At 42.1% G+C, this 20763-nt stretch overlaps 1 protein-coding gene across 12 annotated transcripts in view; it reads left to right on the top strand.

Moving 5' to 3' along the window:
- RAPGEF4 (Rap guanine nucleotide exchange factor 4) overlaps positions 1-20763 on the top strand; it is a 291293-nt gene that overhangs the window by 189183 nt on the left and 81347 nt on the right. For 11 of the 12 annotated variants that reach the window (XM_023259461.2, XM_045033954.1, XM_045033955.1 and 8 more), the window contains 4 exons: positions 11463-11516; positions 11824-11930; positions 15908-16029; positions 17698-17881. In XM_023259461.2, coding sequence (XP_023115229.1) covers positions 11463-11516; positions 11824-11930; positions 15908-16029; positions 17698-17881 — 467 coding nt within the window. The remainder of the gene's footprint in view (positions 1-11462; positions 11517-11823; positions 11931-15907; positions 16030-17697; positions 17882-20763) is intronic. The other variant, XM_023259462.2, reaches the window with a different exon arrangement.

Below are 20763 nucleotides of genomic sequence, written 5' to 3' on the forward strand. Positions count from 1 at the left end.
CCTCATGTTATCAGACACAAAACCCAGCCCATTAAAAAGCCAAAAGCTGGGGGGAAACGGCATAACTTAATAGTCCTATCAGGAAGTTTCTACTCAATTGCAAGTCATTGAACCCGCTTCTTTACAGCACAGTGGCAAAGGAAACAGTGAGTTTCTTCTCACCACTCCGTCGTATACCTGAACACATAAGGTCCCCTTTACCAACTCCTCGCAAACCCCTCAACTGAACATAAACTGCCCATTGCCAACTCTCACAGAGTTTCCTCTTCACTCACCTACAAACAAAACCTGCTAGAAAGAATGAATCAATGAAGAAATTCTTCCATTCACTCAGTAAAAATTTGCTGAGTAGCTGCCAAGAGCCGGGGGTAGAACAGTGAGTAAAACCAAGTTCTTGTCCTTATGGAGCTAACATTACCATGGAGAATTCAGTTCAGAAACAAGTCTATAAAATGCCAAGTACAATAAGCACTATAGGAAGAGGGACAGAGAGTGCCAGATGTGGGGCAGGGATGCATGTGTACTGCTGTAGGATGGGCAGAGTATGACAAGATGGCCCGGGCTCATCTTAGACATTCCTTGCCCCTGGAATCAGCCATTTCTCCCAGGAAGCCTTGATTTCAAAACTCAAGATGTTCATTGCTATTGGTGTGGTCATTGATTTGATGCCTAACATCAATCTCTCTTCCGCAGTGAGAATTCCGGGTTTTCAAGGACACAGGGATGATAGATTTAGATATCTCATAATTTCTTGTGTGCTTTATGCTTCATCACGCATACAGTAAATTCAGGGTTAACAATGCTACATGTCTGTCAATAAATGATTGTCAAATAAGTTATCTATCATATCTGTACAATGGCATTCCCAAAAGTGCATGTAGAAACACCAGAAAAAGGATGAGGTAGCACTTTATGTTCTGATTTGAAATGATCTCTAAGATACATTAAAAAAGCAAGGTTAGGTCAACGTATATTCCTCTTGTGTGGGAGAGGAGTAGGGGACAGAATATATATTTATATTGGCTTGTATATGTCAATTCATTTAGCATCTTCAGCACGAGATACTTTTCCAAAATGTGTGATGAACACTATTCTCTTGCCTTTGGATTGTACCCAGCAAGAGCCTGACCCCCTGGCTTCAGGGAAAGTAGAACTTCAAACATAGCGTTTCTATATTCATTCTATTTTAAACTATTAAATAAATGTTAACTTCCGTATGTACCATGCCCAGATTTAAATTTGAAGTTATAAAAGGAAATGTGAGGGTGTTCTAGTTCTTTGATTAAGAAGCACTAATCCTACAAAAGTTTTGAAAATTGAACACTGTCTCTAAGTCTTACATTCACTTTCTATTTCCCAAAAGTGCTCAACAAACTATTCCCAAATTTGGAATAGGCAGATTCGCAGTGCTTAATTCTGGCTCTGTGGACAGAATTCTTGTAATGGAAGAGAGGGCAAGTGATGAATATGAGGCTGAAATTTGTAGAAAGAGAAAGAAAAGGATATTTAATAATCCATAAGTTTATATTTGCATGAAAATCATAGTTGTGAGGGTTAAACATGTCACAATAGACAGTGACTGCTGTGGAATATTACAGTTGGCTTATTTTGCATCTCTTAGCCCCTATTCCTGAAATAAAGATTTACTAGTAATATGTTGCTATTATCATTATATGAATATCTGAGCCTAATCAGGCCAATTCATAAGGGAAAAAAAATGAACGAGTTTCTGTCTGACCTCAAATAGAACAATTCCAACTGATAAAAATGGGTGCCTCTCCAGAAAGTTAGCATCTTATTTTTGCGTCTAAATATCTGGCTTAGGGGTATCTAATAGACATTTAGACACACCTCCTGGAAAGCAAACACTCAAAAGATCCTATATGTGAAAAGAAAGATTAGTAGCTAATTGAGGTTCTCTCCCACAACTAGAAGAAATCAGAAGCAATCTTTATTGTAGATTAGGGCTTGACAGAATCTTTCTAAAAACATGTCATCTTGCCGCATTGCATTAGAATATGCTGGAGAGAAGTTTGAACCATTTGCTAGCACCTGCTAGAGAAGCAGGCTTCCCACACCAGAAGCTTCTGGGCAACCTTTTCCTGTAGGCACTTCTTTGTTCCAGTTTCATGGACTCACCACACAGCCTTCAGTACACTTTAAGTCTCTTCTGATCTATAAGCCTGACCAAACAGACTACAACCTACGGCTAAAAACTACAGACTTCAGTTCCCACAACTTAAAAGCCACTTTCTAAAAATATGAACTTGTATATTGATTTGGTTGGATTGAGGAGTCTCAACTCAGTGACATGAAATAATCCCCTCTCTCCAATAATCACTTTTAACCACATTGAGTTGAATACTTTCTTTCTCACTGATACATGGCAACCATAAAAATACCTCAGTCTTAATCCATAAATGTTTTTGTTTCTTTGGTCCCTAAAGATATATTTCAGTTATTATGGATTAGTCATGTCCATTTTTTATATTAAGAGCTTATATTTTAGGGCAGTTTAAGGTTCATGGAAAAATTGAGGGGAAGGCACAGAGATTTCCCATATACCCTCTGCCTCTACACATGCATAGCCTCCCCCAAAATCAACATCCCCCCTCAGAGGGGTGCATTTGTTACAATGGATGAACCTGCGTTGATACATCATAATCACCCAAAGTCCCTAGCATATATTATGGTTCCCTCTTGATATTGTACATTCTGTGGGTTTGAACCCATAGCTATGTATATATGTATAATGACATATACTCATCGTTATGGTATCATACAAAGTATTTTCACTGATCCTTTTTTTTTGTAAGTAATCTCTGTGCCCAGTGTGGGGCTTGTACTCCCAACCTCAAGTTTAAGAGCTGTGTGCTCTAACAGCCAAGCACCCCTGATCTTTTTAACATGGCCTCCATAATTTTGCCTTTCCAGAATGTCATATAGTTGGAATTATATATCATATAACTTTTTCTTAGTTCACTTTCTGTGTATGTGGACATAAGCTTTCAATTTCTTTGGGTAATCACCAAGGAGCATGATTGCTAGATCACATGGTAAGACTATGTTTAGTTTTGTAAGAAAATGCCAAACTTTCAAAGTGGCTACACCATTTTGCATTCCCACCAGCAGTGAATGAGAGTTCCTGTTGCTCCATGTCCTTGCTGGCATTTGGTGTTGTCAATGTTTTGGATTTTGTCCATTCTAATAGGTATATAGTGGTATCTCATTGTTTTTATTTGCATTTCCCTGATGACATAAGATAGGGAACATCTTTTCTTATGCCTATTTGCTATCTGTGTATCTTCTTTAGTGAGGTTTCTGTTAGTCTTTGGTACATTTTTAAATCAGGTTGTTTATTTTCTTATGGCTCAGTTTTAAGAGTTATTTGTCCATTTTGGATAATAGTCCTTTATCAGACATGTCTTTTGCAAATATTTTCTCCCAGTCTGTGGCTTGTTTTCTCATTCTTAACATTGTCAGAAGTCTTTAATTTTAATGAAATCCTGCTTATTAATTATTTCTTTCATTGATTGTGCCTTTGGTGTTGTGTTCTAAAAAGTCATCACTGTACCCAAGGTCACCTAGGTTTTCTCCGGGGTTGTCTTCTGCGAGGTTTACAGTTTTGCACTTTACATTTAGAGTGGGTGATCCATTTTGAGTTAATTTTTGTGTAGGGTTAAAGGTCTGTATCCACATTTTTTTTTTTTTTTGCACGTGGTTGTCCAGTTGTTCCAGCACGGTTTGTGGAAAAGACTGTCTTTGCTCCTTTGTATTGCCCTTACTCCTTTGTCAAAGATCAATTGACTATATTTATTTGGATCTATTTCTGAGCTAACTATTCTATTCCATTGACCTATTTGTCTATTGCTTACCAATACCACACTGTGTTGATTACTGTAGCTTCATAGTAAGTCTTGTGAAATCAGACAGTGTGAGTCCTCCAGCTTTGTTCCTCTTCTTCAATATTGTGTTGGCTATGCTGAGTCTTCTGCCTTCCCACGTAAACTTTAAGATCAGTTTGTCAATATATTCCACATAATAACTTACTGGATTCATTTCTAAAACCTCCAGCTTTTGCTGATGTCTAGTGTCTGAAGAAACATGGCTGGTGGGTTGAGAGGTATGATCTGCCTTCTCCCACATCCACCCCTTTCTGCTCTACCTTCTCTGTTGCTGGTCAGTGGAGGAAAAAGGAAGGAAGACGTTCCTTTCTTGAGTTTCTATCTCTCTGTTTACATTATCCAATCCACTATTTCATATTATCTGCTTTCTTATTAGTATTATTAGTGGAATACAATTCCATTGTTAATGTATTAATCATAGTTAATTTAAATTTTCTGCTTGACAGTTCTAAAACCCGTGTCTTACTTGAGTCTGATTCTGATGCTTACTTTGTCTCTTCAGACTCTGTTTTTTCCTTGCTTTTAGTATGCCTTTTAATTTTTGGTTGAAAGCCAGATATGATATACTGAGTAATAGGAGCTAAGATAAATAGGTCGTTAGTGTGACTTTTGTGTTAATCAGCCTGGGAGTTGGGCATTGTTTAGTGTTTGTTGTAGCTATAGATGCCAAAGTCTTCAAATTCCTCTAGTGCCCTGTTTTTGTCTCTGTTGTGTTTGGGCTTCCCTAAGAACTCCTCCTTAGATAGAGTCTGCATGTTGCAACTCTTTTGGCTGTGATTCACTGCTTTTATACTGGTATGGTAGGGGCTTATAGGGGAAGGGGAATGTCCTGTAATCTTATCATTAAGGCTCAGGCATTTAGTGGGTCTGTGCCCCTGCATTGTGACCTTCCCAGCAGTTTCTTAGCTTCTTTTTCCTCCTTGGGTGAAAGAGAAAGACTAGAGGGGGCTACAATTAGAGAAATGCCCTTCCCCCATGTAAGGTAAGGTTCTAGTAAAGTCTTCTCCCTGGACAGTAGACCTTTGGTGTGAAGAATGCTCTGGGTGTATTTCACAATACACTCTCTTCCCTTCTCCTGCCAGAGCCACTAGGAGATCTTTTTTGGCTCCTCACCAAGAGGACCTGGTCAGGTTCCAGGAGGTAAAACCCACAAAAGTGTAGGGGCCCACCTAAGACTGCCCCCGCCCCCAGGAGTTTCTCACTCTCAAGTCACTTCAGCAATTCATCAGAATTACCACTGTTAAAACATACACTGAGGAATATGAAAAGGTTTTTTTGACCAAAAATTGATTTGAATCTGGCATCCCCAAACTGGAAGTGGTCAGGAGCACTCCACTGACAGGATTTCAGGGAGATACTTTTATACTCAAAAGATGGAAGCCAAGTAAAGAAATTACTGACTTGCTATGGCTTCAAACCTAGTTGGCCATTTGTGATTGTACAGGCTTAGATTTTAGTTTCCTTAATTAAGCAGGCTGCCATGATGTTAGAGACACAACAGCCTAAAGCTTTCTCATTTAATTAACTGCACACCATTTAAGGGCACCTACCAGTCTGTGGCCTCTGTTCCAGGTGGGCAGATCCCAGGTGTGACCCCAGGTTCCCTTGTCTCTCCCAATTCTGGGGTGGTGGTTTGCCCTGTAATCTCAGTCCTCTGATGGGCCCCAGAAAAGTCATTATTTTCACTTTGTTTGGCTCTTTCTTGTTGTATGGACAGCAGTAGTAACTTTTAATCTTTCTACATGTGGAAGCTGAAACTGGGAATCTATAACCCAATTTTGAACTAAGAACTTTAAGAAAGAAAAAAAAGGCCTACCCAAGAAACCAAAAAGGTCTATAGATGATTTATTTTTCCATTATTTAACAAGTGGAAAACTTAGGTAGTCATTTCAGAGTGGTGAAATCTGTTTATAAGTCTGACTTAGGCCTTTAATTTCATACCGTTAACCAAAGAGTGCTGACACAAATGACAATTCTCATGAGACATGTATTTCTAAGGCCTTAGTTGTATTATTTCAAAATGCCAAGGAATGTAACTCCTAAAAGTATAGCATTTCCATTAAAAAATAGAATATGATTTTCCCCGCTTTCTAGCGATTTCCTCACTTCAAATTGGAAAGGGGAAATTTGAAGTCTAGAATGTCGTCGCTTTTGTTTGTTGACTCCTATTGTCTCCCTCATTGTTTAACCCCCAGAAGTTTTGCCTTCCCATCAGGATCAAGAGCTCATGCAGACCGGGTACTTTATCAGGCTTCTGCTTTAGCGTAGCACGTTGTTCTGCACACAACACAACTTTAGTAAATACTTGCATTACACTGGATGTAGACTTACAAGACTTTTTCTTGCACTGAGTTGCCAGAGTTCTGCCATGAGCTTTGGGTCCCAATCTAGCTTGTTATTCTTATCTCTTGGCTTAAAATGTTGTGCCTTGCAAAAGGCTTCTGTGAGCAAACACTCGAGTCAAATGAATTACCCCCTTTCAAAAGGGCCTGAATATGGTTTTTCATAAGACCTATTACCGTGCCTTATACCTCATTATAACCTACTGGGGAGTTATTGTGCATTTTGTAATAGAGGCTAAATTCCTATTTTTCATCACCTGATTAGTATTTCTGAATTGGCTCCGGTGCCAAAAGGAATATTTTCCCTCACTGTTTCTCCTTTTCAGTAGTAATATAAATATAATAAAAAGCAGTAGAATGCATCCCCTCTCCAGAAACAAACAAAAACCAATTACGGTCAATCCTGAGGGAAGTCTTTGGTGGAGAAAGCCAAGAAAAGCCGAGAGAAAGCTGAATACCTCTGCCTTTATCTGTTCTCTCTGCCTAGCGTTTTAGGATCATATTTTCACAGACCAATTTGGATTCTTTCATGCCCACGTGGGGAAGAAGAATTTTTATCCTCAGCACATGATTGATGTGCTGAAATGTATGCAGTTTAATCAGGGAGGGGTCTGTTCCTTTTTGGGCTTATTTGTGATGTGTGTTTTCTGGCTATAGGACAAAACATTGGGCAGCCCTAGGAAACACACCAAAGAGGCATTAATGAAGCCTCACCCTGCTAGCTCACTGTCCACCTTCCTTGCCCGTGGTGCAACAGGAAGAATGCCCGGGAGGACGTGGAATCGTGAAAGGGTGACAGGACTGGCATGTGGCAGCCCTGTCCCCACTCTGTGGCCACTGCCACCACCCTGCTGTGCAGGTCCTGGGTCTGCTTGTCCTTAAAGTAGTTCTTGCCCTTCCTGCACTCAGCTGTGTATCACAAGGAGACCAACTTCTGCAGAGAGTATTTCCCAGGCTCCTCTGGCCACAGCTCTGCTTTTAGGACTGGTTTTCTTACTTGGATCATCTCACTAATACCACCATGCTACCTTTTTCTCTCTTCTGTGTAACTTAATCATTTATAAGTGAAATTCTTTTCCTTACTTCTCTGGCCCCTGGTTGGAGGGAGATTGAAAGCAAGAGGGTTCTTGCCTCCCTCTTGGCCCTGGGAGGGTGGGCAGCATCCCTAGCAGCACCTCTACAGCTAGGACCTGGGCCCCCCCACCCCGGGGTTCCAGCTTCTGCCAGGATGCCCAATTCAGTCTCCCGTCCCTCTGTCCCCCACTGGAGGGCTTCCTGCTCTGCTGACATCTGGATTTGGCATCTCTGTTACCCATTTGCCTTGCAGGTCCTCCACCATCCAGAAAGCCAGTTCCCAGCATTAAATTACCCCTGCGAGAAGTATTGAGTGGCTTCATTATCCTGCTTACCCTTTGACTGCTACCCATGTCCTTGGTATATTGTCTTAGCCCTGGTGGGACAGCTCCTCCTCAATACCAAATGTTCTATCGTAACAAACATGCTTTTTAAAAAGTAAATTCAGACCAAGCATGATGCATCAGTGCTAATGTGTCATCTCAGTGGGTCACAGTGAATACTTATTGCTAAAGATTCTTAAGGTCAAGTCTGATACCTGAGAACTTAGAAGGACTTAGATGCACTTTTCTCAATGGACTTGAAGTAAGCAGAACATTAACTCATCCATAGGGTGAGCAAAAATGTCTCTCAAAGAAAAATGCAGGTGGTATGGGGTTGTTGTATCTGCAGCATAGATACTGGAGTGGGATAGACCCGGATTCAACCCCCAGCTCTTCCAGGTATTAGCTGAATGAACTCAGTCCCTATATTTCTCTGGCTCTAGTTCTCGATAAAAAATGAGATAACAGATATAAAGGTGCATGTGTAGACAGCGTGTATAAAAAGCCTGACACAGGAAATGCTTAGTCTTGCCCTTAGGGCTGCTTTTCTTGTTTTAATTCTCACCAATATTATTATCCTCCTTTTTTTCCTCCCCCATTTAATCTAATCATTTGTGAAATGACATTCCTTTCCTCATTTCTCTAAGGCACAGCTAAGGTGAAATTCCTAAAAGGAGCTTTACTTTGAAAGCTAAGGGAACCCAAAAAGGAGATAAGCAGATGCAAAAGCAATAAAGCCACACTCATGATGGAGGGGTCTCTGAGCAGGCATTGGACAATGATTTTGTTTCTCAGGGACCCGGTCTGCCTGTCACAGATGCCCTCTGTCTCACCACCTATGGCTGCTAGACACCACTGTAGTTCTTACAACATGGATTCTTGCCTAACTGGATATAGTTTCCCTTTCAAAGACAAATTTTTATTCCCCCAAAATAAAACTTTCCCTGCTTTCACCCTGCATGTGTTCCTTGGAGGTTTTATTTAAATAAAAAGACTGTCCCCTTCTCAAAGCATCCATTCATCGCATTACCCCTAAACCTAAAATCTTTGAGCCAAGGAAGGTTCTGAGAACGCTGCCTTTCAACAGATTAAATAGCCTCTTGGTCCTGGAACTGGTACCAGGATTATGAGGCTGAATGGCAATGTTGCCTACATTTTACCTCTTCAGAAGTTACAAATCAAAGGAACAATTCTGGTTGAAGCCTGATGGTTCCTTTGCTTTCGTAATACTTTCAAAGGAATCAAAAAGTGAACTATCCAGATTAACTGACCTAGGGACCATTTTTAGCATTTTGTTCAAATATAGCCATCTCTGTAGAAACAAATGAAAAGATTCACTCTTCAAATAATGTTTCATTGCACCATCAAAGAATAAATACTCATCAGTAGTCCTCAAGCATGGGCATCTTCTTGACCTCTAGCCCAGCCAGCCTCTCAAATACTACTGCAAAGGAAAGTCAACTTTTTCCTAGGGAAGAAAAGATCGCCTCAGAAGCTAATCTCACATCCATCTACTCTAGGCCACGTATGCCTGTACCTCTTCTAAGACAGGAACAAGAAATGGGTTTCTATTATCTTCAAGAATAACCAGAAGCTTCTACAATTTGCATATACAACCAGGCATAGTCCTGGACATATAAACCAACCCATGCAATGTAAAGAGGTGGGACGCATGACTGCTGGGAACTCACAACTCGGAAATAATCAGCATGTTTTAACTGCACACATTTCCAGAGCCCTGATGCATGCTGGTCTGGTGCTTTTGAACATTTTTTCAGGTGACTTGGGATCACACAGCTCTGTCTTCTTTGAGGAAGTAGTACAAACACAGGGCACGGTAGCTCTCCCATCTAGAGGTCTGCCCTAAGGGAATGTGGGCTATTTCCGGGCAAAGTCAGTCTCTGTTTAAAGCTCCTGTTGAATTGGACCACGCTGACGTTCCTTGGTCTAGATTCTTTGCTGGTTGTAAACATTATGCTGCTTAAATACTATAATATTGCTTGACACCTGTGCTCTAGTGATTTCAAGAGGAACAAAAAAGTCTCCTTGATGCCAGGGAGGTGATGAAAATGTTTAAGTAAGTCAGTGAGATTTCATTCATTCTAAGTAAATCTGCATCTCACCTATGCCTTTCTTAAAGCTTTCCATTCTGTCCCTCGTTTCCTTAATTCTATGATAATATCCAAAGCAACTCATCTGAAATTTATTGTTGATAAAAAGGAAGGTATATGTTTATACATGCATATTTGTATTTAGGTACATAAAGTATTTTAAATTAATATTGACTTTTATTTCCTCCATTGGTTGTATTTTTTAAATTAGGACTAGAGGGAAAATCTACCGATTCATTTTCAGTGTAATGGCTTCAGTTTGCAAAAAGTAGAGTTTTCATTATAAAGTATAATAATGTCCGTATTAGTTTTTTGCTTTTTGTTTTTTTACTGCTATAACAAATTAACCACAGGGTTAGTGGCTTAAAACAACACAAATTAATAATTTTACAATGCTGTAGGTTAGAAGTCTGAAATGGGTCTCACTGGGCTAACAATGAAGGTGTTGGCAGCCAAGTCCTTCTGGAGGTTCTAGGGGAAGAGCCATATATTGCTTCGCCTTTTCCATCTTCTAGAAGCTGCCTTCCATCCTTGGCTCTTGGTCTCTTCCATCAGCAGAGCCAGCAAAATCAGGCCAAGTCCAACTCACACTGCTGTCTCTCTAGTTCTAATGCTTTGCCCTCCCTCTTCCATCTTTTAAGAGCTCATATGATCACACTGGGCCCACCAGGAAACACCAGGATAATCTCCCTATTTTGAGCCTTAACTTAACCACATCTACAGAATCCCTTTTGCCACATAATCTACTATAGTCACAGGTTCTGGAGATAAGGATATGGACATCTTGGGGGGGGGGGGGAGGCATTGTTTCTGCCTATCACAATCTCATAACTAAACCTATCATCATTTGAAACCTTCTGGAAGTGACATAAATAGCATTGTGTTAATGGTCCTACCACCATCTTTAACTGCACATATCTTTCTCTTCCGTTTGCAAATGCCATTGCCAGACATCACAGAGAACTAGAGGGAAGGGTTTGGAAGGACTAAGGGACCTACCTGTGTAGCTGTGTAGCAAGTCATTTTCCTAGGATCGCAATTCAGCACCTTCATCTGAAGAATGTGGATAATAGTGGCAGCTTAATCTGTATCCTAGAGCTGTTCTTTCAGTCACGGAATCCTGAAAACTGTATACCACTTTGCAAATGACAGAGATGGTGCCCTAGCTGCCCCAGTGGGTCCTCGGAACTTGAGTACATAAAACCACCAAGAAGTATCATTTAGAAATTACAACTTTTTTTCCAAAAATACAAATTGAGGGAAAAGAATCTTAACTACATGACAGAGGATGAAATTGCTCATTTCCATTCTAATTCAGTACTTTATCCCTATCTCCCGAGATAGGTCATTTTAATCTCCATACATGTTTATCTTGTTTTGCTTTTTCTTCTGCTCTGATGTTTGTTATGCTTTGAGTAGATATTGATTCCCTTCTCATTAAGCCTGCAAACATCTAATCATTCCTATCTGTTTGGTTTTTTTCATTTTTAATAATTTATATTTAAATTTTGGCAAATTGAAGGTCTAATTTTGCCCTTTGAATGCATCTGCATTCAAGTTATTCAGGCAGATTTTATCTCTTGTTTTTTTTTTTAATTCTATTTTGAGTTTTATAAAAATGGATGTTTCTTATTATCCCCCAACCCATAATTTTCTTTAGTGTACTTTTTGTTTAATTTTCTTTTGCCTTAACATTTTATTTTTCAGACACCTCTCATTGAACCTCACGTTCCTCTTCGTCCTGCTAACACCATTACCAAGGTAATGGGATGTAGGTGGGTTGATGAACCTTCAGAGCCAACTTCTTAGGTAACCACTGGAGGCGGCCAGTATGTCAGAGCATCACATCAGGAGACCTCGGGTGCATTTTCTAGACATAACGACTATTCAGTGTGTATCAGTTCTCAAATAAAAGGGACATGTCATACAAGTGAACAATGTAAATATGTGAATGTGTTGTATTTTTCAAGCCAGAGTCAGAAAGTGATTTAAGTATTCATCTGGTTTGTTTTCCTTCTATAAATTCTCCCTCTTCCTCTTTCCCTCCTTTCACCTGATTAAAATGTAGGTTCCTTCAGAGAAGATCCTCAGGGCTGGAAAAATTTTACGAAATGCCATTCTCTCTCGAGCACCTCACATGATAAGAGATAGAAAATACCACCTAAAGACATACAGGTATGTGCAATAATTCTAAAGGCTGTGGCCTCCCTCAGATTCATGTTTAGTGACATTGGAACAAACTTGCGTTTTCTTGTTTTCCATCTATGGGTAGCATGTTTTATAATCCTCCAGGTTTTGGAAGATCTACGTTTGTCTTAGATCCCTGCTTAGCTTTAATTATCCTTAATATTCCCAGCAGTTACTCCTAAACTAATTTGCTTGGACATTGGTTTAATTGTGATAAACAAAGAGAAGAAAACTTTTCCATTTCTGTTCGCTAGTGTTTTTTTAGGGGAACTATTAGATTTAGATGAGATTAAACTAACATTTACTTAGCATTTATTTCTGCTTGAAGCCCTCCACCAGGCCATTTTCCCTATGTTATCCTATTTCATCCTCACCACAGCCCTGCTAGGTAGGTGTTAGGCCATTTTTCAGATGATAAAAGTGAGGCTCAGAGAGAGTAAATAGTTTTCCTTGTCCAAGTCACAAGTCTAGTGAGTGGCAGAGCCAGGGCTTAAGCCAACCAACCTTGGTTGATTTCCAAGTTCAGTGATCTTTTCATTCATTCTACCATTCATTCGTTCCACAAATGTATTAAATATCTACTGGGCACCAGATGCTATTGTGTTCTAAGCCCCAAGGATACAGGAGTGAATAAAATATACAATGTTCTTTACGGAGTTTACTTTCTACTGTAGGATTTCATCCTAGTGTGCGTATAGTGAGTATACAACTCTATCACGTCTATAATTATTTAGAATAAGGAGTCATTATAGCTGTCACTAGAGTTAAGGAATTATGTAGTTGAATCTTCTGGGATGACTGAACACTGGTGGGTCAACTGAGGATTCATGTCTGATCTTTTAGCTTTTGATTTTTTTTCACTTCACCATGGGTTTAGGAACTGGAATGGCCTATGCATGGCACACAAGCTTTCACTTTCTCCTTGCACCCGTGGTTTACCCTCATAGCCCTTTTTTAGCAGTCACTCAACTCTCCCATTTAGTCTAGACATGACCTCAGAACCCATCAGACTTGGCGTGAGTCAAAACCCATTTGATTCACATGAACCAAATTCATAAGACACAGTGAAAGCTAGGATACAAATTTTAAAGTTAGCATGAAGGATAAATGTATTTCTATGACTGTCAACTATGATAGAACCTGTAAAATTAGACCTCATTCACCGTATAGGAAACCTTTGAGTACATGTGCCTCAAGATCCGGTCTGTTTCCCAAGGACAGAGATGGCAAAACAGGCAAATTCTTCCTCTTTGGATCACTTTTTCTGCACTCCTTGAAAACAAACACTCTTCCACTTGTGCTTGTCATGAACATGTTTATAAGACTAAAACTGACAGGATATTTGTTACATTAATTGACCTCGTCTTGAAGAGAATTTTGGAAATGAGATGGGATTTGAGAAACACTTTAGTCTTATCAAGGAGACACATTCCATTTCTTAAGACAGACTATTCATCCAGCCCTTTTTTAAAGTTTACTTATTTATTTTGAGAAAGAGAGAGCATGCATGCCCACAAGTAGGGGAGGGGCAGAGAGAGAGACAGAGAGAGACAGAGAGAGACAGAGAGAATATCCCAAGCAGGCTCTGTGCTGACAGCACAATATTCTCTCTCTCTCTCTGTCTCTCTCTTTTCCTCAAAATAAATAAATAAACTTTATTTTTTTTTAATGTTTATTTATTTTTGAGAGAGAAAGACAGACAGAACACGAGTGGGGGAGGGGCAGAGAGAGAGGGAGACACAGAATCAGAAGCAGGCTCCAGGCTCTGAGCTGTCAGCACAGAGCCCGACGCGGGGCTCGAACTCACAGACCATGAGATCATGACCTGAGCCCAAGTCGGATGCTTAGCCGACTGAGCCACCCAGGTACCCCCAAACTTTAAAAAAAAATAACAAAAATCATGTGTTACATATTCCCAGAGAGAGTTAAAGCACTTTAACTCCTCAAGTGAATCTCAAAATCTCATATGGCTAAAGGACCTTTTTCTTTTTAAGTCTTTGTTATTTTTTCCCTTGACTTAAGATGTGACTATGCTTTTCCAAGTGTGGACTTGCATTAGGGAAATTCCGTTAAAATATGTCATCTTTATGACCAAATGGAAACTAGAAGTCAGAAGCCATAAACTCTTTCTTGCTCCATCATACTAACATTTTCAATCCCTGAAATACAGGTGTCGTGTGTATTCCACACCCTATGACACAAATTAATGATCTGTTGGTAATAACCCATGGACTCATTTGGAAGCCAAAGGCATGATTTCTCTTTTCTGCACCCCAGTTTAAGTTCCTTGCACCACATCTTGTACTTTCTAGTTCCATCTCTCTCCTCCTGCCCACCTGCTTATATCATGGCTGCAGTCTCCCCAGACACGGTATCCCCCCAAGTCATCACCATGCTAAGGCCTGCTGTCGATTCTAAAGTGGCTAGAGATCTTTAATGGAGAGGAAACTCAGTGATTCTGTCAGCTGCAAGTGGCACAGCTGTGGGTCTTTGTTCTGTATGCTGACTGCAGGATTCTCATACCCTGAGCAAGGACCCAGGTGCTCTGAGATCATCTCAGAGTTCCTCTTAGTAAAGAGAATCGTTGAATTAAAAGCCACATGGAATTGATTAGTTTATACTTTTATGACACTTTTCCCGTTAATAAATTCTGAAATTAGAAGAGCCATGTTTTGACAGTTCCTGTGTTCAGAATGAATAGTTACTAGGTGCCCCCTTTGCTCATTGAAGCTCTTTTTGTGGGTGTAGACTGTTTTCAGAGTAGCCCTGGAAATCCGACGGCCTCCTCAGTACATCTTGCTTACAAGATGTTCTAGGATTGGACCTGAATCAGGGCATCCCAGGAGCTTAGACAGATTTCAGAGTTCCTAGAACATTAGGGGCCATCTTTTCATCCTCGTTTTTTTATAGATGAGAAAACTGAAAACCAGCGAGTTTAAACGACATGGCCAGACTCACACAGATAATGTCTAGCAGACACAGTGCTGTATCTAATGACTCCTGCCAGGCTAAGCCTCTTCCTAAAGTGGCACAGCACCAGGAAACACCCAGTTTAAACTAGAGAGGAGCTCCTGAGCTCAACCCCCCAGAGATGGTGCCATCCTTAGCCCGGGATGGGAGGCCACCAGTAGCAAAGACCCCAGCTGCTCTGTGACTTCCTGTGTTGGCCCTTGGGATTCATTCCTAGGGCTTCAAGATTCCATTTCCTCCTCTGAACCATCATGCCACAAACACCTGCCCTTCTCCCTCACCCCACTGAAGGTCTCAGTATTTCCTAATTATATGTTTCCTAACGCACGCAGTTCACCCATCCTGACGAACTTACCACAGAGGGGCAACTTAGGGGTGAATGTGTGACTATGCAGAAAGCATGTGGAGCTCCTCAGATGACAAGCTCTGCAGAAGTGCTGATGCTCATTACATAGGACTTTTTTCAGAGAGATTTGCATCGCTAATTGCTTGTTTCTCCCAACACCCCTCTGGGGAAGATCAGTAGTATTACTTGAAAATATAAAGTGCTATATAATTTTGCACTTATACACCGCCTTTCGTGGAGCACCTCCAAGTGCCTCACAAACATTAACTCGTTCCTCACAGGCTCGGGTGAAGGAAGTCAGATGTCACTTTGCCCTCGTTTTACACTGAGATTTTCCGGGACCAGCGAGACAAGAGAGTTCCTGGCCCTGGGCTTAGCTTGCTAGATAACACTCCCCATCTAGTGGCCCTTCGGTACCCCCTGGTGCTGCAGTGTGTAATGCTCTTTCATTGCTTGGAAGGTTCCCTCATGAGCTGAGTGGTTTTGTTGGTTTGTACAAAAGTTTGAGAACCTGAGGCCACGCCATGCCATGCTTTGTTTGCAGTGAGACGTCTTATGGTGGAGGAGCACAAGCGTTTCGGGAAGGCCATCTCCCAGCCTTCCTCCACGAGGGCGTGCCTTCCCATCCTTTGTGTTCCCCTCTCCTTAGGCAATGCTGTGTGGGAACCGAGCTGGTGGACTGGATGCTGCAGCAGACTCCCTGTGTCCACTCCCGAACTCAGGCTGTTGGCATGTGGCAAGTGCTGGTAGAAGACGGCGTTCTCAACCACGGTAAGATGAGCCCCAGGCCCTGGAAAACACTTTCCCTGGGTAAGTTGTTGCTGCACTCCCAAATGGGCCAAAAAGGAATTATGGTCCCTTTAGGGGCCTAGAGAGCCGGCATCTTCATTTAGCAATACGAGTGCGGCGAGCGGATGCTATTGATTGCTATGTTCCGCCATCGTGCCCCCCTAACATGGGAGAGTGTATGAAGGGAAAATGAAATTGCGACCCGAGTGCATCAGTTCCAATTATGTTTATTAGTTTGCATTCACGGTTCATTGGTAGTGTGATTATACTCTGAGCATAGCAATCCTGATGCAGGGGCAGAATGAAGAGCAACGCGATGTGCGGCGGGGCTGGTGGCAGGCAAAGGAAGTAATGAATTCAGAAGCTGCCTTTTAACAATGGCGTTATCTGGGAGAGCCAATTTGTATCCACACGGGATGACCATATTTAAAATCAGGAATGTGCTCGACTGTTGCAGCCCCTGACCCCCGCAGGGGCTATCGTGGGGCAGGGTAGCTGTTCAGGACTGGAGTGTGACTGTGGTTGATCTGCTCATGCCATTTGCTTTAACGACCACTTTTCCAAACTGACAAACCATTAAAATCGTTCATTTAATTTACCAAGGCCTGAGAATCTAATGATGGCTTCACCTGTGTTTCTCAGACTTTAATGTGCATTCAAGCCATCTGGGACTCTTGTTAAAATGCAGATTCTGACTCAGCAGGTTTGGGATGGATCCTGAGGGTCTGCGTCTCTAAGACATAGAAATGAGAGATCCTGAGCCAAGTTCACTGACTGTCCTACCAAGATCTAAGTCTTTTTCTTTAAAAGGAACAAGGGGAAAACAAAACTTTTAAAATCAGAACTGGATGGAAATTACCCTAAGTTACTTCTGGGGTTATATGACCTAGAAGCTCGGTCTCGTCAGTTTTGTTCAAACAATTAATTTTATTTTAAACTTTTTTTTATTAAAAAAAAATTTTTTTTTAACGTTTGTTTTTATTTTTGAGACAGAGAGAGACAGAGCATGAACGGGGGAGGGTCAGAGAGAGACGGAGACACAGAATCCGAAACAGACCCCAGGCTCTGAGCTGTCAGCACAGAGACGGATGCGGGGCTCGAACTCACGGACCGTGAGATCATGACCTGAGCCGAAGTCGGATGCTTAACCAACCAAGCCACCTAGGCGCTCCTCTAAACTTTTTTTTAAAGTGCAGACATGTTAACAAACAGTACATATGGAAAGAAAAATACGAATCCTGATCCCTATAGAGTAAGATTGTTTTAAGTCTGTGCTCAAAAACCATTATAGAGCATGATCTGGCAGTTGGTTATTTTCCTGTTTGGGACACATGTCCCACATGCCAGAAGATGTCACCAGGGCAATTTTTGCTGGTCAGAGTGCTCATCTCAGAAAAGCTGGCAGGTTCTCATAAGAACGTGGTGGGGCCAGCCAGTGGCGGGCGGGTCAGAGAGAGCCTGCATGACCGCAGTTGGGAAGTCCTGTCTTCCAGCTGCACGGCCCTGGGCGAGGCGGGGTCAGAGGGCTGAGGAGTCTCACCGCTTTGCTGCCACTTGGCTCTCTTGCCCGACACCAGCCATTTGCTTCTGGTAAACGGGGCTGTGAGGCAGAGGGACAACAGCTGATCCTTGCCTTCATGTTTCACGTAGTGGACCAGGAACACCATTTCCAAGACAAATATTTATTTTATCGATTTCTGGATGACGAGCACGAGGATGCCCCTTTGCCGACTGAGGAGGAGAAGAAGGAGTGTGATGAGGAGCTGCAGGACACCATGCTGCTGCTGTCGCAGATGGGCCCGGACGCCCACATGAGGATGACCCTCCGCAAACCGTGAGTAAGAGCGCAGTGCGCACCCTGTGCCAGTCCCCTGGGGCCACGGGCATGCGGAAGCACGACGCGCACCTGGGCCACAGGGAAGCAGGCTGATTTCCCAGGTCCTGGCCTGCACTCAGGGCCAAAGGGGAGGCTCTGGAGGTGGGACACAGCAGTGTTTGTCTCTTTTCTATTTTACTTTTGAGCCAGATAAATCCATTTCCCTTTTGCATGAGTTAAAACTGTACAGAATTTGGGGCGCCTGGGTGGCTCAGTCGGTTGAGTGTCCGACTTCAGCCAGGTCACGATCTCGCGGTCCATGAGTTCGAGCCCCGCGTCAGGCTCTGGGCTGATGGCTCAGAGCCTGGAGCCTGTTTCTGATTCTGTGTCTCCCTCTCTCTCTGCCCCTCCCCCGTTCATGTGCTGTCTCTCTCTGTCCCAAAAATAAATAAACGTTGAAAAAAAATAAAAAATAAAACTGTACAGAATTTTAGTGGTTGGTTCGGGATGTCAAAACTAAGTCCACATATTAAAAAACCTTTAGGGGGCTCCTGGGTGGCTCAGTTGGTTAAGTGTCCGACTTCAGCTCAGGTCGTGATCCCGCGGTTTGTGGGTGCGAGCCCCGTGTCGGGCTCTGTGCTGACAGCTCAGAGCCTGGAGCCTGTTCTGGATTCTGTCTCCCTCTCTCTCTGCTCCTCCCCCTCTCACACTTTGTCTCTGTCTCTCTCAAAAATAAATAAACATTAAAAAAAAACCTTTGGGCAATGACGAACAGAAATTGCTCTGTTTCCATGCCAGAATGTGACAGCCCCTGTCTTTCTAATGCAATAGGGCGGAGGTCATCAGAACCATAGACATCATGCCTGTGCCTTTGTTCGTTCATTCATTCAACACATCCTTTCACACCATTTTGAACCTTCTGCTCGTTAGCTTAAAGGCACGTTCCTAAGAGAATACCACTGCTGCATTAGTGCTTCAAGACCTCCTCCCACTAGTAAGATGCTCCCTCCCTTCCATTTCAACTGAAACCCACCTCACCTTCAGTAACAACCTATCAGCTAAACTGGAGGATTCTGAAGTGTTTAATCAGATGGATTCAGGAAGAATGTACTGAGCCCCTGTTGTACTTAGAGAACTCTCCCAGTTGCTGTGAGACTTATAAAGAAGCATATGCCACAGTCCCAATCTTGGGGAAATCTTTTTAATAAGGCACGACTTGGCACTTGGTGTTGAGGCCACCGTGCACAGGCTTATGATTTTCTTCTGGGAATGAAACGGCCCTCCACCCTGTGGCCAGTGCCAGCAGCTGTGGATGTCGATTCTGAGTCACAGGCATGGCCAACCTCCATTTATTCATGGGTCTCAACAAGTGCATTAAACTTCACATGTCTTGTATGTCCACGGGGCACTTTGCAAAAGTGCCATGCCCCTTAGGCCAACTTCCTCAATATCTGCCCCTCATGCCAACTTATAGTACTTCTTAGTGCTTCTCTGTTTCCTTTCTTCAACATATTTCACTTGTTGTCATGCGATGTCTCCTTTGTCAGGACTTTCTCTTGGGTCTTAATGTCCACCTCCATGTGTTTCATAGGCCTGCCCTTATCCTAGTTAGCACCACCATGTTTAACTCTAGAACACTGGTTAGGTTCTGGTCCTTTATCCTCAAAACCCTTTCTTCAAACAAAAATTGTATGGGAAAATCCAAACTATCAAACAGAAAAGCCAGAACTTCACTGACCTAATTATGGGTAGTATCCAAGAACCTTGCCCACCTGATTTATGCTCTGTCTGTCCTAAAACATCACAGGGGTGAGTGGCTAAGGGGACACAAGGGAATCATCAGGGCATGGAGAACTCAAATGAACACCGTTCCAAACTGTGCTTTCTTTCATGTGAGTCCACTTCCTCTCTCCCTTCCCCACACACCTATGTCCCATTGTCCATCATTTTTACTTTCTCATCATTTCCTAGATCCATCCCCTTCTTGCTCTTCTTGCCTCTTTCATTCAAGTCAAAGCCATACAGTGGTTCTGAATCAGAAGTGGGACAGAATCAGAATCAGAAGTGGTTCTGAATCAGTGGGGCATTTGCAAGTGTGGGAGGATGTTTTGGTTGCCTCAGTACATGTGGGGGCACACTTCTGCCATTCACTGGGCAGTGGTTAGGACCAAGGGTTGCCAAATACACCCAACAATACCTAGGACCCTACAAAATAAGGAGCTGTCCTGAAAATAATGCTCCTATTGAGAAACATTGCTTTAAACTGAGTTTCTGAAAGGCAAAGACATATCCCATTTCTTTTTTCATTTATTTGTTCACTTCACCAATATTTGATAAACACCTATTTTGTCCTAGATACTATGTTAGTTGCTAAGGCTAAAACATCGAACAAGAGGGTTGCACCTCCTTCCTGGAGCTTTCTGCGTAGTCCAAGAGACAGACCTTAAATAGTTAGGCAAGGAATCATTTTGTCATAGCTGCAGTACATGCTACAAAGGAAAATGTAGTGTACATTAATAGAGTATAATATGGAGAGGGGGGATTTAATCTGGCATAGAAGTTAGAAAAGGCCATATTCCTAGCTCTGTGCATTCCACTAAACAGACCACCAATAAACTTTTGCTGAGTGAATGAATGAACAAATGAATGTCTGCTGGCAGCTAATGTTCCTGCAGCTCTTAGTTGCTTCAAGGGAAGCAGAAATGCCATTTGATTCACAAAGATTTTTGAGCATGTGCCAAGAGGTTTTCTTTAAAAAATAATAATAATAAAATGGTTCCTGCCTTTGGAGAATTTATAATCCAGGAGGTGAGGCACTCCCAAATTAGGATCTGGTGCAACAAACACACTTATTGAGTGCCTATTGTGTGCTAGAAACATTCATGCTGTTGTCTTGATTC

Source organism: Felis catus, chromosome C1 (assembly GCF_018350175.1).
Source record: "Felis catus isolate Fca126 chromosome C1, F.catus_Fca126_mat1.0, whole genome shotgun sequence".
Classification (NCBI taxonomy): Eukaryota; Metazoa; Chordata; class Mammalia; order Carnivora; family Felidae; genus Felis; species Felis catus.